At 36.5% G+C, this 26,907-nt stretch overlaps 1 protein-coding gene across 1 annotated transcript; it reads right to left on the bottom strand.

Moving 5' to 3' along the window:
* Nucleotides 1–225: 225 nt before the first annotated feature.
* Nucleotides 226–25,435, bottom strand: slc1a1 (solute carrier family 1 member 1). Its single transcript, NM_001002666.1, has 12 exons — nucleotides 25,222–25,435; nucleotides 22,079–22,219; nucleotides 16,330–16,422; nucleotides 15,033–15,147; nucleotides 12,967–13,009; nucleotides 12,779–12,883; nucleotides 12,498–12,682; nucleotides 10,396–10,503; nucleotides 8,139–8,261; nucleotides 5,174–5,368; nucleotides 4,950–5,084; nucleotides 226–1,591 (listed from the first exon to the last, which is right to left on the bottom strand). The coding sequence occupies exons 1-12, from the start codon at nucleotides 25,319–25,321 to the stop codon at nucleotides 1,348–1,350; spliced, it is 1,587 nt and encodes a 528-aa protein (NP_001002666.2). The 5' UTR covers nucleotides 25,322–25,435; the 3' UTR covers nucleotides 226–1,347.
* Nucleotides 25,436–26,907: the final 1,472 nt, after the last annotated feature.

The raw sequence follows: 26,907 nt of genomic DNA on the forward strand, positions 1-26,907 counted from the left end.
CATTTGTGTATCGTTTTATCATTCTGACTGTATTATCTCTACCTAGCCATACATATTATCATTCTGTTTGTCTGTCTATCTGTCTGTCTGTCTATATATCGATCTGTCTATCATCTTCTGGTCTGCCTGTCTATATGACAGATAACTCAAAGACGGTACACAATAGCAGATGAAACTCAATCTCCTTTTGTCAAACATATGAAGACAAAATCATTTTAGAAACCATTTCATGTGTTGACATGTTTGTCTTTATTAATTTGTGAATACACATACAGTACTTGTTGAATCATACAGTATAACTAATCTGACTACTGTACTGTGTAAATACAGTTGTACAATGGTGTGCTTTACGGTGTTAAATCTATTCCCGAACCTCAAACACAAACCATTAATGCTTCACATTGATTGCGTTCTCTCATTTATGATGTAACTCAAAGAATAAACAAATTAAATCCTGTAAAACTGACTTAATGGCTGAAATCGGGCACTGACAACATCACCCGTATAGTCTTTCAGAGTCGACAACACGAGAGAGGAAAAATAATAAAAACCAGTGGCTTGCTGAACAAACTTAAGGCTTGCCACCTTCAGTGTCATGACAAAAAATGATCAGGTTTTCATTCTGAAGGCCATTAAACGTACTCCATATCAAATCCTCATCATGCAATATTGCAAAAGCTTGTATAAAAATGTTCCCAGTCATGTCAACATATTCAATTTGGCACAATTTTCAAACGATAAACGCGCAAAGCTCAAACATTTGGCTTTCGATAGCAAGTGCAAATACAGAACTGGCAACATTTACTGAGTCTGAAACATAATTTGCTTAGAAAAGAAATTCAAAGCAGATTCCGATCACCTTAATTCGGCATTATTCATCTTTTGCATGTGTATAATAACATTAGCAAGTTAGCAACATGCTCTTTGAAATGCGTACTGTACAATAATCTGCCAGGTTCCTTTTGCGCAATATTGCACAAACCTCATACACACAAACTCCAGCTTTTAGTTAGTAGAAAAACAAAGCAAACTGCAGTTAATGAAACAGAAACAGCTTTGCATAATTCAGAACAACATGTTATGATGAGCTATGGAAGCACAGTTTTCTTACGTCCATTTATTTTTTCTTCTCTCTCCGTCTAGCGCACACGTTCAAGTTCAAGAGCGCAGTTGGGGAAATGAAGGAAGGAGAACCGCAAGGGCAGGTATTGCTAATGTCTGCGCTCAATCATGTCCTCTGTAATGACTTGCCGTCCTGGTCATGGCACTGGTTTTTATGAATGGCTCCCACCTCTCTGAACCCTCCCATGGCACATTTTTAGCAGCCACTGACTTCAACTCTTACCTCTAGAACTGCGAGGTCTCGGTGAAGGAAATGGCGTCGCTTTTGTCAATGGTGAACCCGCCGTTGACGTAGGATTTTTTGTCCTCGCACTCGTCGTCGTCCAGCGTAGTCTCGAGGGCGAAGGGATTGGCGGCGTCCACGTCTGACGTCAGGTCCATCCTCTCAAGTTCTCGTTTCGACAGCTTCTGGACGATTCCAGCACCGTAGGCGTCTCCCAAAACGTTGATCATAGTGCGGAAGCGGTCACTGATTTGATTGGAAAAATCAGTTAATAGGTTTTTTTTTCACACTACAGCCCCATGTACAAATTTCATACATGTTAACATATGCAAATTAGATAAATGACATATGCAACATGTATTTAGAAATATTGCAAACGTGACATTTTATCTATATTATACTCATTCATGAATTTTTGCTTTTGCTTAGTACTTTTATCAGGGGTTGCCACAGCGGAATGAACCACCTACTACTCTAGCTTATGTTTTATGCAGCGGAATTGGAAGTAGAAATATATATATATATATAGATGGATAGATGTATACTGTAGATATACAGATAAACAGATGGCTATATATAGGTAGATATAGATATAAATAAAGTAGATGTAGATATATAGATGTATAAATAGATCTAGATTCCGATCACCTTAATTCGATTATATAATATTAATTAATTCTATATATATATATATATATATATGGATATATGTATAGATACTAATATGTATAGGTACTAATGCTAATGGATGTATAGACAACAGATGCAAGTGCATATTTATTTCAGAATTAAAGTTGCATATTTCATATATGTGAAATTCAATTATTAACTTGTTTGCCATATATGGAATTTTCATATATTACTATATATTAGATTTCAATGTGGGGCGCTAAAGGTTTTTTAGCAGGCTGTATGTAATCATTTTTATGTATCAATTGCTTTTTTTTTTATGGCTCGTTTGCACTGTGAGGTACTCTTATGGTAAGCACTTATTTCTGTTTCCACTATTAGTGGTACCAAAATAGTTAACCATACACTTATTTATTTTTATTTTTTAAGGGTGTTTATGCTGCATTCCAAACACAGTCTGAAGTATTCATTTCAGCAGTGAAATGTCTCACTTTTAACCCCATTACATTTCAGTTATTTGCACATCCGTCACATTTATTTTACCACATTTTATAACATTTCATGTATTATTGTTCCAACTATGTTTTAAACAGAATAGAAAATGCTGCATAAAGCTGAATACAAATTATCAAATGCTACAAGCAGCAACCAGTTGCGTAATCAGAATCATATTATTATTATTATTAACATTATCAACAAAAAGTGACTTTATAAACACCAATAAGGATAAATAATGTTTATAAATTTAGTTTTTTTTTTTTTTAATCATGGAAGCTACCATCAGCTTTTGGTTTATTAACTAAACTAAAATGTCAAAAACTAGAAAAAGTTAACCATTTTTTTGTTTTAGTGACATTAAAGTCATGTGACCATGACAGTCACATTTATGCTTCAAAATACAGTAAAATAGCATTATAAACAAATTATGTAGGAATCATAAACATTTGTCGGCCACAGATCTTAGTCATCTTTTCTGCAGTAGTCAAAATGCTCACTGTTCTGAGGCTTTTTTCACTAACTTTATCAAGGAAACCAGTGTGAATCAAATAACATGCATTTGGCCGCCAGTGGAAGTAGGCGATTGGAGTTTCTAATTGAACTTTTAAAGTCTGTGTGAAATCAAAATTTACGATGTTCATTTTGCGAGCACACATTGCTATTTTTTAAGCTAACAATCCATGCAAGTTAATCCACTGAATTGTTTTGTTTTGGTAATCTTCAATCAAAGTCTGCCAATTTGCTTCCTCTTACCATTTGTTGGCTACAAAGGAATGTGCGCAAAGAAAGCTCCGCCCCCCTATTCAATATTCCATTTCAGTTGGAACTTGAAGTACATCAACATACGGACTGTTTTGGCATCAAACAGATACGGTGAGGAGGAGGAGGTGTCTGTTAAGCCTAGTTCACACTACAGGATTTTAAACATCAGCAGATCGCTGTGCTGTTCACACTACATGACTTGACTTTGTCTTTTAATCTCTGTGGTGTTCACACTACGCAACACTCCGTGAACGATCCACAAGAGGGGGGTCACACACTACATGATCTGACAACATCTCATTCCCCATCAGCTCATTCAAGCTACCAAACCACAGCCAATGAAAATTTGAGGGAGGAGTCGTCAGAAAAAGCTGAAGACTATTGGCTGCTTGTGTGCTGATGACATCACTGACAGCGTTTCAAGCTTTGGAGAAAGCATTTAAAAACATCGTCAAATCAGCTGATTTATCAGCGCATTAATCACTCATCTGCAAGGTTTGAGTGGATAGATACACAGAGAGTTTTTAATTTTTGTAATTTTATAACTCTTTGAAATAAAACTAACATATTTATAACACCCTGCCGTTTTCTAACTATCAGTGTATTTCTTTCTGACATTATTTTTTTATTACAAAACAGTAAAGAACTGAGCATTTCTGCCTTAAATTACCATATTGGTCAAAATGACTGCATGCATGTCTGATACTTTTCGCTGTGACTTTAAATATGTGTGCATTTTCTTGCCTGGCAACTTCCTGCTAACATAAACAAAACTTTCTGATGGCAAAAACATCAATTTACTTCAGATATCTTTCAAAACTGCATATTCTGTGCTGTTAAATAGCTCCTGTTTGAAAGTGAAAATGAAAGCCAAGACCTTTAAGTGTTTTAGTATCTTAACTACATATTTATAGGCTGTATTACCAAAAAAGATTATATTTTTAGGGTAATGTGTCATTAAGTATGATGCCAGACATTCAAAGCTTAATTTTAATATCTCAATAATAGCTTTGAATGTAAATATGTTGTGACAATATGGCGTTTTATATGAGAACAGTCAGAATGAGCAGTATGGTAATTCTAATAGTTACAGAATTCTAGTTCCACTGTTAATATAGCCTACTCTCATGTCTGTGCTAACACAGAATGAAGCGAGTGCACCGATGCCCATTCTGACCACAGATCTGAATCACAGATGTTTCTGCTGAGCTCCTGAACACACAGGCATTCAGCTCGTGCTGATATGCTCTCATTGGCTGCAGCTCGTCACTACATCTGACCGCACGTGGGGTTGAGTCGGTCGACTGCTCTGGAATATTTAGCATGCTGAATGTTGGATTTCCGTCTGCGAGGTGTCGGCGACGCGTCAGCGAGCCTTGTTAGTAGTTCACACATAAAGAGCGGCGAGCGCCGAGCACCCGCAGATTTCTTCCCGATCACAGCCCGATCTGTCGGCGAGCTCGTTAGCTTCCAAATCGGGCTCAAATCAGGCTTAAAATCCTTTAGTGTGAACTAGGCATTAAGCTGTAATAACTCTTCCCAAACCCTTTTCCCATCTTTACATCCAATCAGCTTTCAGTAGAAAAAAAAGCCACACCCACTGTTTTCTCATTTAATATTTGTTTCTCTAGGAACTGCCTCACAATACGAAAAAAGAAAAAAACAGTCACAGCTTCCGGTTCATGCAGACTTAAAGCCATAAAATCATACTCACAGCAGCCAATCGACAGCGATGATAAGGGTGACATCATCAGCAGGAAGACCCACTGCTGTAAGAACTATCACCATGGTAACCATTCCAGCATTAGGAACTCCTGCTGCGCCAATGCTGGCCACCGTAGCTGTAATGCTACACAACCGACATATCAAAAAGTATTACTCACACATAAAGCTACTTAAGTGCATTACATCACAGCAACTGGCCTCCATCCCATTCACCTAATGGTAACAATCTGGCCGGCGTTCAGGTCGTAGTTGTTCAACTGAGCGATGAATATAGAGGCCACCGCTTCATACAGTGCAGTTCCATCCATATTGATGGTGGCACCGACTGGCAGGACGAAACGAGTGATTCTCTTGTCGATCCTGTTGTTTTCTTCTGCACACCGGAACGTGACTGGCAGAGTCGCCGAGCTGTAAAAAGCATATTACAGTGGCTTTCTTTCAGTTTTTGTGTGATTGCCTTTCCATTTTTTAGATGAACAGGATTTCAGAGCAGGATTACTATAAACAGCTCAAAAACAGTGATCAAAAGACGAAACATTAAAAGAAAGGCTTCAAAAGAATTATTAATAGCATTAAAAGGGATAGTTCACCCCTAAAATAAACATTTACTCACTGTTTACTCTCGCTAAAGTAGTTCCTAGAACTATTCAAAGGGATAGTTCACCCCTAAAATAAACATTTACTCACTGTTTACTCTCGCTAAAGTAGTTCCTAGAACTATTCAAAGGGATAGTTCACCCCTAAAATAAACATTTACTCACTGTTTACTCTCGCTAAAGTAGTTCCTAGAACTATTCAAAGGGATAGTTCACCCCTAAAATAAACATTTACTCACTGTTTACTCTCGCTCAAGTAGTTCCTAGAACTATTCAAAGGGATAGTTCACCCCTAAATAAACATTTACTCACTGTTTACTCTCGCTAAAGTAGTTCCTAGAACTATTCAAAGGGATAGTTCACCCCTAAAATAAACATTTACTCACTGTTTACTCTCGCTCAAGTAGTTCCTAGAACTATTTAAAGGGATAGTTCACCCCTAAATAAACATTTACTCACTGTTTACTCTCGCTAAAGTAGTTCCTAGAACTATTCAAAGGGATAGTTCACCCCTAAAATAAACATTTACTCACTGTTTACTCTCGCTCAAGTAGTTCCTAGAACTATTCAAAGGGATAGTTCACCCCTAAATAAACATTTACTCACTGTTTACTCTCGCTAAAGTAGTTCCTAGAACTATTCAAAGGGATAGTTCACCCCTAAAATAAACATTTACTCACTGTTTACTCTCGCTCAAGTAGTTCCTAGAACTATTTAAAGGGATAGTTCACCCCTAAATAAACATTTACTCACTGTTTACTCTCGCTAAAGTAGTTCCTAGAACTATTCAAAGGGATAGTTCACCCCTAAATAAACATTTACTCACTGTTTACTCTCGCTCAAGTAGTTCCTAGAACTATTTAAAGGGATAGTTCACCCCTAAATAAACATTTACTCACTGTTTACTCTCGCTAAAGTAGTTCCTAGAACTATTCAAAGGGATAGTTCACCCCAAATAAACATTTACTCACTGTTTACTCTCGCTAAAGTAGTTCCTAGAACTATTCAAAGGGATAGTTCACCCCTAAATAAACATTTACTCACTGTTTACTCTCGCTCAAGTAGTTCCTAGAACTATTTAAAGGGATAGTTCACCCCTAAATAAACATTTACTCACTGTTTACTCTCGCTCAAGTAGTTCCTAGAACTATTTAAAGCATTTAAAGGGATAGTTCACCCCTAAATAAACATTTACTCACTGTTTACTCTCGCTCGAGTAGTTCCAAGAACTATTTAAACCATTTAAAGGGAAAGTTCACCCTAAAACATTTACTCTGTTTACTCTCGCTCAAGTAGTTCCAAGCACTATTTAAAGGGATAGTTCACCACAAAATAAAACTTTACTTACTTTTTACACTCGCTCAAGTAGTTGCTAGAACTATTTAAAGCATTTAAAGGGATAGTTCACCCCTAAATAAACATTTACTCTGTTTGCTCTTGCTCAAGTGGTTGCAAGAATTATTGATAGCATTTAAAGGGATAGTCGACCCCAAAATAAACATTTACTTAGTTTCCTCTCCCTCAAGTGGCTCCAAGAACTATTTGAAGGGATAGTTCACCCCAAAATAAACATTTACTCACTTGTTTGCTCTAGCGCAAGTGGTTCAAAGGATTAGTGATAGCATTTAAAGGGGTAGTTCACCCCAAAATAATAATATACTCAACGTTTACTCTCACTCAAGTGGTTTCAGGAACCTAGTGATAGCATTGAAAGGGATAGTTCACCCCAAAATAATAATATACTCAACGTTTACTCTCACTTAAGTGGTTCCAGGAACCTAGTGATAGCATTAAAAGGGATAGTTCACCCCAAAATGCATCGTTCTTCAAAATATCTTCTTTTGTGTTCAGTAAAAAAAGAAACTCATACAGGTTTGGAACAAATGAAGGCTAAATGATGACTAAATGATGATAATTTTTAATTTAGGGTGAACTGTCCCTTTAAGAGAGTGATCATAACTGACACACGCAATTAGGTTTCCCTTAAGCTTGAATTTTATTTCTAGGACTTGTAGAATCAGCATCGGTCTTATCATGGCATAATTTTTTATGTGACATTCATATGTAGGAGATTTAGATATAAGCCGTTCATTGACGTTTAAAGGTTGTTAAGAGCCCTTGTGTTTATTTTACTGCTTTATACTGCTTTTTACTGCTTTATGCTAGCTTGACCTTCCATGTGAAAAGTATGGTTTAAGATGCCTTTTAAAAAGAGTGCTTATTAAAGAAAATAGGCTTTAAAAGTGCCAAAAGATCGGAAATGCAAGCTCATGTGACAAATTTCACAGTTCACTGCGTTGCAAAGTTCAAGCTTGATGAACTCTGACCTGCGAAATCGCATCACGTGACTGCATGAGACCAATCAAAGATCAAAACATGACCTCTCTGGACAGAAATTTAAAATATGAACCAATCGCTCGCTTTGTTAAATCTCTAAGAACAGCTTTTCTTTACTCAGGCTGACTCATCAAGAAACTTTGGTCCTTAAGTCTGTAATGCACTATGCATAGATTTTTCCTTCCTCGATTTACAGTCAGAACGAGTAGCCGCTAAAGCAGACTCTAGAATATTTATTGACTCACCTTGAGGAAATCATGAGAGCAGTCACCAAAGCCTGCGCCATTCCCAGAGTGAAGGTGAACGGATTCTTGCGCACAAACACAAAGTATATCAGCGGAAGGAAGATGATCGAATGAATGGCCAGTCTGCGAAAGGAAAATATAGTATAATATAATATCACAACCCATTGTGTACACTGCAAAAAATGCTGTTTTGTCTTGTTTCTAGTCCAAATATCTTAATTCTTAAATCAAAAGCATTTTATAGACAAGCAAAAATCAATGTTTTCTGAAATAATAAGGCAAAATTAAGTGATTTTTATTTTTTTGCTTAATCATTGTATAAATGTTTAATAAATAAATAATTATGTAAATATATTAAATAATAAATGTAATGTTTAATAAATAAACAATTATATAAATGTATTTAATAAATAATAAATGCATTAATGCTTAATAATAAATAAACAATTATATAAATGTAATAAATAAATAAATGTGTTACTGAATAAATAATTATGTAAATGTATTAAATAAATAATAAATAAATGTGTTACTGCTTAATAAATAATTATATAAATGTATTAAATAATAAATAAATGTGTTACTGCTTAATAAATAATTATATAAATGTATTAAATAATAAATAAATGTATTAATGCTTAATAAATAATTATATAAATGTATTAAATAATAAATAAATGTATTAATGCTTAATAAATAATTATTTAAATGTATTAAATAAAGTGTATTAATGCTTATTAAATAAACATACAAATGGAATAAATAAATAATAAATGTATTAAATAATAAAATAATTATATACATGTATTAAATAAATAATAAATACATGTATTAATGCTTAATAATAAATAAACAATTATGTAAATGTTTAAATAAATAATAAATGTGTTACTGCTAAATAAATAAATAATTATATAAATGTATTAAATAAATAATAAATAAATGTATTAGTGCTTAATACATAAAAAATTATGTAAATGTATTAAATAAAAGGCAAGGCAGTGGCGCAGTAGGTAGTGCTGTCGCAAGAAGGTCGCTGGGTTGAACCTCGGCTCAGTTGGCGTTTCTGTGTGGAGTTTGCATGTTCTCCCTCCGTTCGCGTGGGTTTCCTCCGGGTGCTCCGGTTTCCCCCACAGTCTAAACACATTCGGTACAGGTGAATTGGGTAGGCTTAATTGTCCATAGTGTATGAGTGTGTGTGTGGATGTTTCCCAGAGATGGGTTGCGGCTGGAAGGGCATCCGCTGAGTAGAAACTTGCAGGATAAGTTGGCGGTTCATTCCGCTGTGGCGACCCTGGATTAATAGAGGGACTAAGCCGACAAGAAAATGAATGAAAATGAATGTATTAAATAAATAATAAATAAATGAATTTATGCTTAAATAAATGTATTTTCAGTTTAAAATAAGTTTAATTCACGTACCCTACTGGCAGATCAATTGACTTGTCAAAAGAAAAAACTCACCTAATTTAAGCGTATTATTTTGTACTTGTCTAGAAAATGCTTCTCAATTTAAAGTACACATAACATTATATTAACCATATTAATTTTGTTAGCTCACATTGCTAGTTTTGTGCTGAACAATTAATCTGTGCATGTAATTAAGAGAAAAAAAGTAGTTTGCCCTTGTGACCTTTAATTGAAATCTGAAAATGCACTTCCTGTTTGTTTTGCTAAATTATCAGATTAGGTCTGTCTGAAGTATCGGGGTGTGGTTAACATACTTAACCACGCCCCCTCCAACCCTCAACTAACAGAAATGGCGAGGAGGTGGTGAATGTTAGGTTGTAATAACTCTCCCCAAACCCTTTTCCAGATCTTTCCTAATGAAATGCCGACTTTACTGCATCCAATCAGCTCACAGTAGAAAAATCAAGCCACGCCCACTGTTTTTTCAAGGTCCCTTGGATTTATAGGAACTCTAGTCTGAACAGCTACCATTTCTTCAGTTTGACTCAGCATTGTTCAACACACACACATATCCTTTCGGTTGATTCCACACGAGTGCAAATGGCATTTGTTTAACTGCAGCTACAGAATCTCCTCTGACTGATGTCCGCTCGCCTATATCACTCAAATTAGTGGGCATTTAGAGTTTATGAAATGTTTTAGCGCATCTGCAGTTTGAAATGTCCTTGGCTCTTATCTGTGCGTGAACAGAGCTGATATGGGAACAGTAAATGGCCAGTCTAGCAGCAGCAGCAGTAAATCCGCTGCTCTCCTAATCAACAAGGGAACATTAGAAAAGCTGCTTCACCCGCTCAGCACCGTCACCATGTACAGGCCCAGCTTCCTGAAGATTTCCCAGTCGTCCACCTCGATGATCTTGGCAGCAATTAGGAAGAAGATGCCGATGGGCATGTAACTGTTAAAGAAAGATTATTACATTTCTTAATTAATGCAATCCCAAGATACTTTTCACGTTTACAGTGAGTCCTGCACGCTGTGGAAAACAAATTGTGGGGGTTTACTGGGTGTAATTATTAATAAAGGTACTAGTTACTGTGGTTAGGTTACTTTTCAGCTGAGATTACTTTTAATTTATAGGTCAATTGATTACATTATTATAATTACTTGAATATGCAAATTCACCAGTTTGTTATTTATTTGATTATAAAGGAGATGCTTTCTCAAGACAGTTGCATATGCCTAAGAAAACAGAGAAATTAGTGCATGTCAATATAAGGGGTATATATATATATTATATAAGTTGAAACCAGAAGTTTACATACACTCTAAAAAAAAAAACATAACCATTTTTTTTAAATGTCTGATGGTAAATCATACTAAACGTTTACTATTTAAGGTCTGTTAGGATTACCTAAATGCCAGAATAATGAGAGAATTTTTATTAATTTCTAGACCAAATAAGTTTACACGCATTTCCTTGGTATTTATTTAGCTTTGATTTTAAACTGTATAACTTTGGTCAAATGTTTTGGGTATTCTTCTACAAGCATCTCACAATAGTTTGCAAGAATTTTGACCCATACCTCCAGACAGAATTGGTGTAACTGAGTCAGATTTGTAGGCTGTCTTGCTCGCACAAGCTTTTTCAACTCTGCCCACAAATTTTCTATAGAATTGAGATCAGGGCTTTGTGATGGCCACTCTAAAACATTCACTCTGTTGTCCTTAAAGCACATTTAAACTAATTTGGCAGTATGCTTAGGGTCATGGTCTGTTTGGAAGACTGCTTTTATTCAAGCCGAAATAAAACAAATAAGACTTTCTCCAGAATAACTAATATTTATTATTTATTTGTTTTGGTTATTTGATTTATTATTTATTAAAAAATAGTATTATCAGACTGTGAACAATTCCTTGCTCTGTTAAACATTTGGGAAATATAAAAAAAAGAAAAAGTCATGGAGGGTAATAATTCTGACTTCAAGTGTGTGTGTGTGCGTATGTGTGTGTGTATATAAATATATAGTTTCTTTTCTAATTTGCAGATCAAGTGCAATTGACTTTGCATTTCAATTTCTACAGTATAAATAGCATAAGTGAACGAATAGATTTTTCCTACCAGCAAATATTAATGTTAGTGAAAGAAACCAACACCAAATATAAAAGCAGACACTTACGCACTATAACGCTGTCACTTATGATTGAACCGCTGAGGAATGTCCAAAAGATAACATTAGATGTAAGAATTGGAGCTGAAAAAATGGTTGCGGATGCAGAATATGGATTGCAATTGCCTACAATTTACAGTTTGTGATCATCATCTTGATTCTGTTCTGTTGATGTATGATCAAATATTCGTAGCTTGAAACGGAGAGAAAATACCAGTTTGTACTGCATTTCTATGGACCTTCCAATGTAGCTGCCATTACGGCCCATTATTTTTTTTGCCCGCCAATTCCCCGCACCGGTCACATCAAACTATCAATTGAGTAACTTTTCAGACAAAGTAATTAGAAAAGTAATTTAAGTACAATTGTAATTAGTAACTACTTGCATGTTTTAAGTAACTTGGCAATCACCTACAGTCAAGCTCGAAATTATTCATCACACCAGGGGTATGAATAATGTCAGGCTGGACTGTATGTGGTTGCTAAGGTGTGGATAATTGATTATTATGCCAGAATGACAGTATTGTTCCTAGGCATAATCATCTAGAAAATAGCAACTATTATTTAATTCATTTATTTTCTGTTGATCTTTTTTTTTATATATAAATTATCGAAATTCTTTGGTCATTTTTGAGCGAGATGCCATTGGTCTAATCCGGTTCTATGATTTATGCCAAGCTAAAAATGTAAACGTGTCTATTTCCAAAGAAAGTGGATGTCATGAAGAATACTAATAGTAATTCTGCCGTTACATGAATGCCTGTAATGTGTAAAAACTGACCACATGATAATCTGAACGATTCGCATTGTGGCCTCGTTCAGAGCATCGAAGAACTCGAGCAGGATTCGTCCCCTTTCTCCCATCTTGCCGATGACCAGGCCGAAAGTCACACAAAATACGATGAGACCCAGGACATTAATGCCATCCGAATATGAGCCCACAATCTTGTAGTCTTTGGTCAAATTCTAAAGCATAAATGAGGCATAAAAAAATGTTCAAAACATTTAAAATAATATTTCGTCTGACATATTTAGCATTCATCTTTTCAGTCCTTCTCTCACCTGTGCAACTGTTGAGATGATGGTGGTGAACGGTGGGAATGCAGTTGCATTAGTTGTGTTTATGCTGGGTTTTGTTGGTTCGATCTCTCTGCGCTGTGTCTTATACTAAAACACAGATGAGGTTTGTTTCAACAAAATATTGCATTTGCATGAAGGAATATTTCTGTTAAAACATATCATAGGTTTACCTGCTGAAAACAGGCTTGCACAAGATTCTCAGGAAACATATTCCTATGAAGAAATGAGAAAAGCAAGTCATATTAAAAAAGTAGTGTATATTAAAACATTTGGACACATAACCTCTTAAGGCCCGGGGTGTTTTTTTACATGCATTTTTTTATTTCTCTTTGCTATTTGGGCTTATTGGAACCTAATTAGAATAAAAACCTAAGTATCATCTTTTAATATGATGTACGTATAGAAAAAAAATGATGTCCATATATGTGGACTCGTGGTCTCAATTTACTGAACACTTTTTTCCCATTTTTTTTCAATGCATATTTTATATTATTTTAATAATATTATTTTAATATTATTAATATAACATTAATATAATTTTTTTAACTTCCTTTACTATCTAAGAGTAAAAACACGATTTTGGATTTTGGACAGTTAAGAGTAGGGTTTGGGACATTTTATATGCTGCAAAACAGTTGCAGGATGACACTGCATGTCTTTAACAAAATATTAAACATTCAAAGTATTTTAAATAGCCACTTAAGAGCTAAAAATGTGCTGTCTACGTAGGTTGTTTCGATGCACAACCTTTTTATTGCAATGAAAATTTTTTCATCACCTATTATTATTATTATTATTATTAAAGTGCCCCTATTATACTATTTAAGGGTTTTTAATTTCATTTTGGAGTCTCTTACAATAGGTTTACCTTCAAAAAGCGCTTTAACTTTATTAAGATACTCATTGCACTGCAGAATTAGCTGTTTTTGCTAAACCTGTCAACCCTCCCGTCTTTCCCAGGATTTTCCCGTATTTTACAACTCTATCCCGCTATCATCATCAAAAAAAAAAAAAAAAAAAAAAGTCGTTATCATATGGACAAGTCCAAATGGAGGACTTGTTCCAAAGAGCCGACCCCGCAACCATACGGGATTAAGGCTGAAGAAGAAGATCCCGCTATCATCAAGGTATTTTTCTGTATTTCTCCCATATTTTTAATCTTTCTGTCAAGGGTGGCAATAAACACTAAAGAGCCGATCCTCCCAATATTCAACCCATACTGCTGAACCATCAGGGGACGCCCCTTGCTCTTAAATGTGAATCTGTTCTGTGCTTTCGTTTTATTTAGGCATGAAAACACTTTGAAATAATGATGAAATGGTGCGATTCCCTTCCTTTCGATTACATGCACCATTGCCCCTCCTATGCAATCCTCAAAACAGTCGGTTCATGTAGCAGTGCGTGACTGTCAGCTGACGCACTCCATAGTGATAAATAGACGCTGTTTCTCAAACGGATTCTGTACACACGATTTAAAGTGGAGCGAAAGTGGACACTCTGGGTTTTGGGTGCATGTTTGAACAGACATATACACATAATAATATAATGGTAATAATATTAATAATATCTAAACGTGTTGATCTTGATGGGTTTTCTTCTAAACACAAATTTTATCTTGTCAAATACTCTCATTATGGATCTTTGCATTTTTAAAGTGACACTATTATTAAATGAAATCAAAAGAAAAATCTAATTAAGAGATCTATGTGCTGCTCTTTAATCTGAATGTTTAAATTATACATTAAAGAACATGTTGATGTGGGGGAGGGGCTTGGGTGTGTATTTCTTATTTTCACATCCTAATGTTAACAGGTATTGTTTTCGCACATGAAATGAAACCCAACTTTCCTCTGATTGGTCAAGTGGCTTAGTCTCTAATGATTGGTTAAGCTTTATTTTAGCTAATCCACATGAGATGATGATGATTATTGGGTTAAACGTTCAGGATAGGACTAAGTTCAATACAAGTTCACAGCGACTCAAACTTTCTTGTTTAAACTACTTATTTAAAATAAGCGTAATCAACACAATTCTTGAGTTTTTTTTTGGTCCACTTAAGTTAACTTAATTGATTTGTGTTGGTTCAACATGAAGGAATTGTGTGGAACCCTGCAGTTTTTACAGTGCATGATTCTTTTACAAACATTTGTGGAAATCGCATTAGTGATTGGGAGGAAAGTGGAAACTGTATGTGATCTTTCTATAATACAATTGGACAATGGGATGCAATTTTTACCTAATAAGGTCCAGTAAGGTCTCAACGGTGGTCACATTTGGAGTAGTTCCTTCTCGGTCGATATTATCAGCACTCTGAGAGACCCCAGGTTTAATAGTCATCACAAGAACGATTCCTGTCGAACACAACATCTTAGTTAACTACAATTTATGACCTTAAAGGGATAGTTCACCCAAAAAATAAACATTTTCTGTTAATTCTTGTTGATAGAATTAGGTGATTGCGTTATCAGCAAATGGATTACAATCAAACTACATTTGCAGATGCGTAGAGATCTGACCAGGCTGTGGATCAGGGCTAATAATACACTACCTAACAAAAGTCTTGTCACCTATACATGTTTTAGGAACAACAAATAATAACTAAACTTCTAGTTGATCATTTGGCATCAGAAGTGGCTTATATGAAAGGCAAACACCTCTAGATTACGCTTATTTTACCAAAATAAAATATGATCACGCCTTGATTTTAAATGATTTAATTAGGACAGTAAGGTCTGACTTTGCTTAGACAAAAGTCTTGTCACTCAACAGAAAAAATGTCCAGTATAGAATATAAAGTCATGCTGCAGTGAAACAAGAATGAATATTGTGTCTGACTCCATCATGAGCTTGGAGGACTGCATCCATACATCTCTGCAATTACTCAAATCACTTATAAAAATCACTCATTTTTATAATTAATAAAGTCATCTGGAAAGGCAAAGAAAGTGTTCTTGCAGGACTCCTAGAGTTCATCAAGATCCGTTGAATTCATCTTTAATGCCTCTTCCTCCATCTTACCCCAGAAATGCTCAATAATGTTCATGTCTGGTGACTGGGCTGGCCAATCCTAGAGCACCATGACCTTTGCTATCAGTAACTTAGACGTGAAGGATGATTTGTGAAATGTGCCAGAGTGATTGAGAAAAACTGTTAAGCTGACGTGACCATTTTCATTTTGGGGTGAACTGTCTCTTAAAAACGTGTAGATTTTAGTTTTTCCTCTGCCGCTTTGATACATTTCTGAGAGAATTGAAAGTCTCAAAAAGCAAGCAAAATAATCTTGTTTTTCCTTTTGACATAAGAATATTTAGCCTGTTTTGAGGAAAAGCGCTCTTAATTTTGGCATATTGCATCTTAAAACAAGAAAAAAAAATTATTTGTCCAAAAAATGCTCAATTAAAGAATTTTTAGATATTTGGATTAGAAACAAGAAAAGCTTTGATTTTTAATTTATTTATTTTAATTTTTTTGAAGGAAAATTCAAGAAATGTATCAGAGCGACTGAGAAAAACTGTCAAGTTGACATGACTCACCAAGAATGACGGCAATAATGGTGGTGGAGATGTAATAAACCACTGCACGCAGACCAATCCTGCCCGACACCTCAGAGTCCAGCGCTGCCACTCCTTCAGGAAAAATAAAGGCCACGGGTTAACACCGTTTATCCATTCTCCAAATGACCCACTTAATCTAAACTAAGAAACGATAACCAATGCAAGTTACATTGTAAAAAGATCCGCCTATACTGTGCTTTCCTAACGGCCGTTGCCCTTGACATGGGCTTAGACATTATCAGCAACATAAATCATTATCAATTCAGCACTGACAACGGGAAAACATGCAAAAACATTCCAGTCAGGAAAAACACTAGAGCTAGATTATGAAGGATCTTTAAACTGTGCCCTGGTTTACATTTTGTAGTGGTTTTTTGTGTAACTAGATTTATCAAGGCAAACTTTGAGGTTGATTTGAGAGCCTGGAATTTGAAATAAGTTTAGGTTGAAAACAATTAGATAGATAGTTAAATGGATAGAGGGACGGACTGATAGATAGATAGATAGATAGATAGATAGATAGATAGATAGATAGATAGATAGATAGATAGATAGATAGATAGATAGATAGATAGATAGATAGATAGATAGATAGATAGATAGATAGAGGGACGGACTGATAGATGGAAAGACTGACAGATAGATAGATAGTTAGATAGATAGATAGACAGACAGATGGATAGACAGATGGATGGATAGATGGACGGACTGATAGATAGATAGACAGAGAGACAGATAGATGGATGGATGGATGGATGGATAGAGGGACGGACTGACAGATAGATAGATAGATAGATAGATAGATAGATAGATAGATAGATAGATAGACAGACAGACGGATGGATAGAGGGACGGACTGATAGATAGATAGACAGATGGATAGACAGACAGATGGATAGATGGACGGACTGATAGACAGACAGACAGACAGACAGATAGATGGATGGATGGATGGATGGATAGATAGAGGGACGGACTGACAGATAGATAGATAGATAGATAGACGGATGGATAGAGGGACGGACTGATAGATAGATAGACAGACAGACAGACAGATGGATGGATGGATAGAGGCACGGACTGATAGATGGACGGACTGATAGATAGATAGATAGATAGATAGATAGATAGATAGATAGATAGATAGATAGATAGATAGATAGATAGATAGATAGATAGATAGATAGATAGATAGATAGATAGATGAAAGGATGGATGGATGGATGGACAGACTGACAGATAGATAGATAGATAGATAGATAGATAGATAGATAGATAGATAGATAGATAGATAGATAGATAGATAGATAGATAGATAGATAGACAGACAGACGGACTGACGGACTGATGGACGGACTGACAAATAGATAGATAGATAGATAGATAGATAGATAGATAGATAGATAGATAGATAGATGAAAGGATGGATGGATGGATGGATGGATGGACAGACTGACAGATAGATAGATAGATAGATAGATAGATAGATAGATAGATAGATAGATAGATAGATAGATAGATAGATAGATAGATAGATAGATAGATAGATAGAGGGACGGACAGATAGATAGATGGACAGATTCTAGCCTACTAGCATGTCTGTAGTATGATTTACCACACTGTTAGCATGTTATCACTCCAAAATATTATGTTTGTAGAAATCCTAGCATGCTTTACCATCTTTATAGCATGTTTTAGTTAATTGTGGATTTTAGTTTATCGTTGATTGATGGCAAGTTTTAGGCTTAACTGCCAATCAGTCAATAAAAATGTTAAGTGTGCTGATATAATCACAGATGCTAAGTTAGCTTGTTCGACTATGACGTCAATGTACTGCCATTACTGCGTAATCGCAAAAATAAACTCATTTTTGCTGATCATCAGTGATAACTGTAAGTAACTTTATTGCTTTTGCAGGAAGACATGATAAGAACACTGGATTGTCTTTCTATGTGGACTTAACACACCCTAGAAATGTACACGTTACCTGGCAAATGTCAAATATTAAGGAGTTAGTAGGCTCTTCTGCTAAAGAAAAGTTTAGAAAAATAATTTGCCACTTAGTTGCAAAGTTACTTTTCTGTCTGAACAAGCAGCTCGCGAGTTAAAAACGTGGCCTAGTTGCAATGTAAAGGGAAACACTAAAATTGAAGCACTACTAAATATTTTTGTGTCCTACCACTGAACTCTAACTCCAACTAAAAATGTAGGGATGCCTCTGCCTGTGTAGTATAGCAATAAAGAGATGACTGCAAGATTGACACTCTTTGTGTCAATGAAAACTTATGTTCAATAAATACCTACTTTTAATTAAAACCCCAAATCAGCAAAAGTTGGGACAGTATGGAAAACGCAAATAAAAAAAAGAAAGTGGTGATTTCTAAATTTACTTTGACTTTGCATTTCATTGCAGACAATACAACACACATGTAATCTGTTCCTCATCATTAAAAAAGATAAAAAATCCAAACAAACACTTATTCCAATTTTGGTTCTTGCAACAAATAAAAAAAAGTTGGATCAGTAAAGCATTCAGCACTTTGTAATGTTGCCATTCTTTTTCACAACACTTAAGATGTTTAGGGGCTGAAGGCATCAAGTGATGAAGCGTTTCAGGTGTTATTTTGTCCCATTCGTCCTACAAACAAGTCTTAAGGTGGGCTACAGTATGGGGTCTTTGATGTCATATTTTGTGCTTCAAAATGCACCACACATTCTCTATTGGAGACAGGTCGGGACTGTAGGCAGGCCAGTCAAGTACCTGTATCCTCTTCCTCCGCAGCCAGGACTTTGTAATGTGTGCAGAGTGGAAAACAAGGCAGCATATTGTGCTCCAAAATCTCATATGTACTTTTCAGCATTAATGGCGCCACCAAAGAAGTGCATGTTACCTTCGCTATGGGCACTGGCACAACCTCACCATGACAGACCCTGGCTTTTGGACTTGTTGCTGGTAACAGTCTGGATGATCCTTTTCTTCTTCGGTCCAGAGCACACTGCATCCATTTCTCCCAAAAATGCTGATTCTTCTGATCACAATAGATGTTTACATTGTGTGACGGTCCATCCCACATGCCTCAGAGCTCAGAGAAGTCGATGACACTTCTGGACACTGTTAACATAGGGCTTCCATTTGGCACAGTACAGTTTTCACTGGCATTTCTAGATGTAACTATGTATTGTGATACTTTACAAAGGTTTTCCAAAGTAGTCCTGAGCCCATGTGATGATATTACTTCTAGATGAATGAGGATTCTTGATGCAGTGCCGCACTGAAATTCCTCCAGATTCCATGAAGCTTTTAATGATGTTTTGCACTGATTTTATCTTTTTTTGAGGAACATTAGTGACGTGACGTTGTGCGCCGAGGCTTCGAAGCATGTATCAAAAAAACGATACATCTCGCAGTGAAGCAGTGTACCGGAGCTTGATTCGTTTTGGCATCATCACGTGATCAGTGACGTCCGAAGCTTCATTTTTGCCTATACCCACGTGACTGCTTCGAATTTTGATTCAAAGGTTTAAACACCCTCATATTAAAGTGTATAGCGAGAGATTAGGCGTCGATTACATACATTTGTTTCAAAGCACTGCACCAGTCCCACACACCAGTAATTAAACTAAAATACAATAGTAATTTTTAGTAAAAAGGTTTTGAACCATACTAAAGTGTATTAGCGTATTTTTTTTACAACTATCTTTAAAGAAAACCACCGCATATCGTAGTGTTGTGTTTAACAGAGACCATCTGGTGAGTGCAATATTGAAACATCATTCACATGGCCTCCTCCTAGAATACTCACCTCCCATGCAGGAATCGCTGGTTCGATCCCCACTTGGAGCAGGACCAATTGTATTATGATAAACTTTTAAATACCTTGGATTTTACTACAATCATCAGTTGTGTAATGTCATATATCTTATGTAAAACTACAGTAATTGAGTAATGTGTTTATATTACTGTTGTTGTATTACTACATGAATGAGTTGGTCAGTTGTGAACATTTGACATTATGGCAACACAGTGCTTTCCCACACTTTCACCAGAAGAGGTCCTCATCGAGCTCTGATTTGGAAAGCTTCGAGTAACGAACCTTTTTCCGATACAATTGAGTCGAGCGCTTCACTGGTTCAGAAAGCTTCATTTCACCATCACTAAGGAACATTGCTTTTAAACATTTCAATCATTTTCTCATGTTGGCAAACTGGCGATCCTCGGCTCATCTTTGCTCCTAAAGGACTAGACCTTTCTTGAATGCTGCTTTTGTACCAAGTCATAATTACAATCACCTGTTGACATCACCTGTTCCAAATCACATTATTTAACCAATTTACCTGATTACTAGCCCTAAAGTGCTCCGGTCCCAACTTTTTTTGGGATGTGTTGAAGGTCTGAATGACAGAAAAAGATGTATAATACAAATGAAATCAAGTTGACCAGAAAACAAACATGAAATATATATATATTTTTTTAATTTCCATTTTCCATACTGTCCCAATTTGTTTCCAATATGGGATTGTATATGCCATTTCCCGGGTATTCCGGTTTCCCCCCACAGTCTAAAAACATGTACATAAGCGAATTATAATAACAATCCCAAACACTTAAGGCATACATACTGATTCAATCAGAACCACCATATTAGCCAAAGCATTGATAAGAAACTAACTGTGGGGCTCTTGAGAAACACCTGATCTCGTATCCCTCCTTATGCTTATTAACCAGGTGGGAACCTTGGGCTCATCTATCTCCGAGCTCAGGGTTCTCTCCCGGGACAGCTTGCCAAACCTGCTATCATAGTCGAGCATTATCTAAGTGTGAACTCTTAAAGGTAAAGTAAGTTAAAATTAAGTAAGGAACAACTACGGACAGGCTGTAGAATAATGCACATCTGGGGTGCTGATGCGGATATGATGCAATGCGTTATTTTTCTAATAAATTAATACTTTTTAAAAATAATTTCTAATAATTTAAATACATTTTTGAACTGTTGTAGCTGTGAAATGACTGAAATCATTCAGCATAGTGATGTGGAAGTGTAATGTGGTCAAAACCTGCCTGGAACTACTTTCGCCATTCGTTTGAATGATTATAATGTCCCACTTCAGCTCTTCTAATTGGTCCACTGGTTTGGAACTGACACTGATGACATCTTTTAATGTGACACAGCAGCTAAAAAAACGTGGTGCTCATGTGTGCGAGACATTAAAAGATGCAGGACGTGAGCGTGACCTCCATCAAGGACGTGTTTAAATTAAAAACAATAGCGCATTGGAAAGAAAAACACATTCCGTGGGAACAGCCCCTTGAAATGTGCATCAACCAATCAGAATCAAGCATTCCACAGCTCAGAGTGTAAATGAAATTAAATATTCAAGGCTGTCATTCCGAAGGTGGCTCTGGACAACAGCAGCATACGGTCAAGATTTACAACCACTCATAAATGAAGATACTGTGATGGGCTGACGAGAGACACACACACACACACACCTAGAGCTGTCTTTAGGGGGACTTCCAATACACGCAATGGTTTTTATACAAACCCCTACCCCAACCCAACATATAAACAACCCTCACAGGAAACTATTTTCATTATGTGTGATTTATGGTCTGTTTTCTTCATGGGGATCCAAGAATATCACTACATGTACACAAAATGTACTAGTATCTCTGTATTCGTGGGGACATTTGGTAAAGAATACAAGGTAAACGCACACACACAGATACCTGTTATCATGCTGGAGACGATGAGAGGCAGGATGACCATCTTTAGCATTCTCATCAGGATTTCTCCAGGGAAGCCAAAGTACTGCTTCTCCAGCTGGGTCAGAGAGGTGTAGTCCCGCACCACCACACCAAGACCAATCCCTGCAACAGAGAGTGACGGCAGACGGCACACTGACTGCAAATCCAGCTCTTAGACTCACTGAATCTTCAGGACGACAGTACAATGACAGTAAGGCTTGTTTAATTAAAACTACATGAATGTTGAGCGTTACATATAATATCTCCACATTGTAAGGATTTGAAATACTGACAACAGTACTGTATGAATATATTACAGAACAAGTTATGCAAAAAAATCACCACAATCATAATGTTTTCTCTCAGTCTAGTGAATACATTAAGCGAATAATCAACGACTGCTGCTTAATTGCCTCACCGATCAGCTCGGAAATGCCTAATAGAGCAATAGTGAGATTTTATTGGACAGTCTATCAGTTCTGAGCATTTTGCCAAGCATTAAACCGTTAATGTTTTGATGACTAAGCCTTCACAAACTGGCCTGCTGCGTGCACTAATAACTATTTACACCATGATTACTTCCAAGATATTAAGCTCACGGTAGCTATCATGAAGTGCTCGCTAGAAATGTAGAAATGTAAATGCGTTTGTACACTTATGCGCAATTGGTCTGAGAGAGATGACATTTGTTATTTATTTTAATCAAGTGAAACCTATATTGAGTTGGAATTAGGCATGGGATGATAACCGTTTTCAAGGTATACTGTGGTTTGGAAAAATCAAGGTATTAAAACCGCTTAAATGTTTTGCTATACAGTTTCTAAGGTATGTGTAGTGTTTTTTGTGAGTTTTAAGGAAATCTGTGCTTTTGAAGCTAATGAAGAGATTTCCCCCAATGTGTAAAGTGCTTTGAGTGTCTAAAAAAGCCCTATATAAATATAAACAATTAATGAAGATAGTTGAAGTCAATGGTTTGTTTTAATTATGTAGCCTGACATGTTTACTCTTCCAAAATATTACATATTTTATTATATAATATGTATTTTTATTTTATTATATTTCATTATAATATATATTATATAGGGCGAGGCAGTGGCGCAGTAGGTACTGCTGTCGCCTCACAGCAAGAAGGTCGATGGGTCGCTGGTTCGAACCTTGGCTGAGTTGGCGTTTCTGTGTGGAGTTTGCATGTTCTCCCTGCCTTTGCGTGGGTTTCCTCCGGGTGCTCCGCTTTCCCCCACAGTCCAAAGACATGCGGTACAGGTGAATCGGGTAGGCTAAATTGTCCGTAGTGTATGAGTGTGTGTGTGTGGATGTTTCCCAGAGATAGTTTGCGGCTGGAAGGGCATCCGCTGTGTAAAAACATGCTGGATAAGTTGCCGGTTCATTCCGCTGTGGCGACCCCGGATTAATAAAGGGACTAAGCCGACAAGAAAATGAATGAATGAATATATTGTATATTTTAGGAAAGAAATGTTTCCTAAAATTTAATATATTGTGTTAAATGAGGGTAAAAGTTGCTGTTTTTTTTCCTAAGACATTTAAAAAGTAATTATTTTACAGCAGTAAATACCATGAAACCATGATATTTTTATCCAAGTTTATCATACCCTCAGAAACTTATACCGGCACATGCCTTGTTGAAATGCCCAAAAATGAGCAAATAAAAAACAAATGGCACACAAATTACAAATTTAGATAGCTGGAACACACATTCATTCATTTTCTTTTCAACTTAGTCCCTAATTAATCTGGGGTCGCCACAGCGGAATGAACCGCCAACTTATCCAGCATATGTTTGACACACCGGATGCCCTTCCAGCCACAACCTATCACTGGAAAACACCCACACTCATTCACACACATACAGTACGGTCAATTTTAGCATATTCAGCAATTCGCCTGTACCACATGTCTTTGGACTGCGGGGGAAACTGGGGCACCCGGAGAAAACCCCCGCAAACATGGGGAGAACATGCAAACTCCACACAGAAATGCCAACTAACCCAGCAGAGGCTCGAACCAGCAACCTTCTTGCTGTGAGGCGAACGTGCTACCTACTGCACCACCACGTAGCCCACACACACACATATATCTTGTGAGTTTCCTCCAAGTGTATGGGTGTTTCCCAGTGATGGGTTGCAGCTGGAAGGGCATCCGCTGTGTAAAACATATGCTGAATAAGTTGGTGGTTCATTCCACGGTGGCAACCCCAGATTAATATAGGGACTTAGCCGAGAAGCAAATAATTTAATATATATATATATATATATATATATATATATATATATATATATATATATACATATACATACATACATACATATATATATATATATATATATATATATATATATATATATATATATATATAATACACACACACACACACACACACACATATATATATATATATATATATATATATGTGTGTGTGTGTGTGTGTGTGTGTGTGTGTGTTTATATTTAGAGCCTCACTGAATATAAATGTCATTTAAAGTTATCTGGTTTGAGAACATGAGAACATTTTTAATCCATTAGTTGGACATTCAAAGGCTCATATATATGTTGCTAATTGCTTTAGGACGTTCACAGGACAAGTTTTCATAATGTTTAAACAAAACAATGAAACAATGTTCCCTCAACGTTTGCATAGCCAAACAGAGTACATTCAAAAATCAGATTTTCATAACGAAGCGTTATCAGGAACGCTTTGTTAGCCGAGGATTTTCCTAAATATTTTGTCATGTCATTGCTTTAAACAGGGATTTTACAGTGTCATACTGGGAGTCTGGTCACGTTTCTCTGTGGCAGTAGTAAAATATCTGGACACACACACACATATACAGACGGACACACACACATACAGATCAATGCCTTCATTCATCACATACACCCATCAACACACCTGCAGATACGTGCATTAAATGTGCAATACTTTAATTAGCCTACTCTTATAGTCAAACCAGCGACTGTTTGCGGTGTAAAGCCATCATGCAGCACCACAGACAGTGAAGCAATAATAAAACGATACATAATTAACGACGAGACGTATTAGAGCTCAACAATGATAGCAACAAATATGCATTGAGAAACATGCTCAATAAATGAACGGTGTCTCTTACCCAGAATGACCGCAATGATGGTTGCAATGAGAATCCAGTTCCTCTTCAGCAAACCCTTCACATCTCTGCTTCTCCGCTCTTTCTTCCCCAGCATCTCCATGATGGAGTTTAATCTGTGAGCAGGCGAGAGAATATGGCGAGGCTCGGAGCTTTGAGACTGACGGTCGACCGGCGGAGAATAATAAAAAACCGAGGCGGTTTACGGTGGAGCTGCTGTCGGTAGAGAGGGAGGGGTGAAGTGATGATGATCTGCTGCTGCTGTTTCTATTTTCTCCGTCTCTTTTCTTGATAACCTTTGCTCGGTCGTTTATATTCATTTCTTTTTCTTCATTTCGCCTCCTCACATGACAAAAAATGAGTTGTTTTAACCAAAACGTTGGGTCAGATGTGGATAAACCCAACAGTTGGGTGAAAAGAATTGTAATTATTGCCCATTATTGACTCATTGTTGGGTTAATACAACACATTTTAGTGTGTTTGAATTCAGACATAGCCCATCTTTAGGCTAATAATATTGCTAAGCCATCCTGATGGAAAAAAATAGCTATGTTTATGTTTTAATGTGTGTTTTATGTGTTCTATAAAAGTCAAACATTTCTTCTTCTCCGTCTCTCTTATTGATAACCTTTGCTCAGTTGTTATTGCAAAACTGACCTCAGTTTTTTCTTCATTTCCCTGCTGAAAAAACAGCTTATACCAGCCTAGGCTGGTTGGCTGGTTTTAGCTGGTCAACCAGCCTGGTTTTAGAGGGGTTTTAGCCATTTCCAGGCTGGTTTCCAGCCATTTCCAGTCTGGTCTTAGCTGGTCAGGCTGGAAAATTACCAGCTAAATCCAGCTAAAACCAGCTTGACCAGGCTGGTTTAAGCTGGACATAGCTTGTTTTGGCTGGGCTCCCAATCTGGCTAGGCTGGTCAAGCTGGTTTTAGCTGCTCATCTTCCAGCCTGACCACCTAAGACTAGGCTGGAAATGGCTGGAAACCAGCCTGGAAATGGCCAAAACCACTCTAAAACCAGCCTGGTCGACCAGCTAAAACCAGCTAACCAGCCTAAGCTGGTTTAAGCTGTTTTTTTTCAGTAGGGTTCGCCTTCTCACATAACAAAAACAGGAAAAAAGGCTTGTTTTAAACAAAACGTTTGGTCCAATGTGGACAAACCCAACAGTTGGGTGAAATTAATTGTAATTATTGGCTGTATTTTGTTGTATACAACGCATTTCATTGTGTATTGGAATTCAGAGAGCATTAGCTACCTATCTTTAGGCTAATCATGCTAAGCTATTCTGATAAAAAAAAATGTTTATGTTATTAATGTGTTTTACTTTTTATCTTTTCTCGGTCTCTTTTCTTGAAAACCTTCAGTCGTTTATTACAGTGGTTCTCAAAGTGGGGGTCGGGACCCCCTGAGGGGTCGCAGGACAATGAAGGGAGGTCGCCTGGTGATTTCCAAAAATCTATTTATTTTTATTAAACAATAAGAATGACCATATATTATCCATAACCTACTAAAGAGAATTTTTTTATTTATAGTTACTATATACTATACAGTTACTATAGTAGCTTATATTACTATTGGGTTGCGGGTAATTACATTATATTAAAGACACAGCAATAGCGTCAGATGCAGCAGATTGATTTTATAACACCAGGTTAAACTTTCTGGCACATTTACAGCACTTACATACATTTA

Source organism: Danio rerio, chromosome 7 (genome assembly GCF_052040795.2).
Source record: "Danio rerio strain M-AB ecotype USA chromosome 7, GRCz13ab, whole genome shotgun sequence".
Taxonomy (NCBI): domain Eukaryota; kingdom Metazoa; phylum Chordata; class Actinopteri; order Cypriniformes; family Danionidae; genus Danio; species Danio rerio.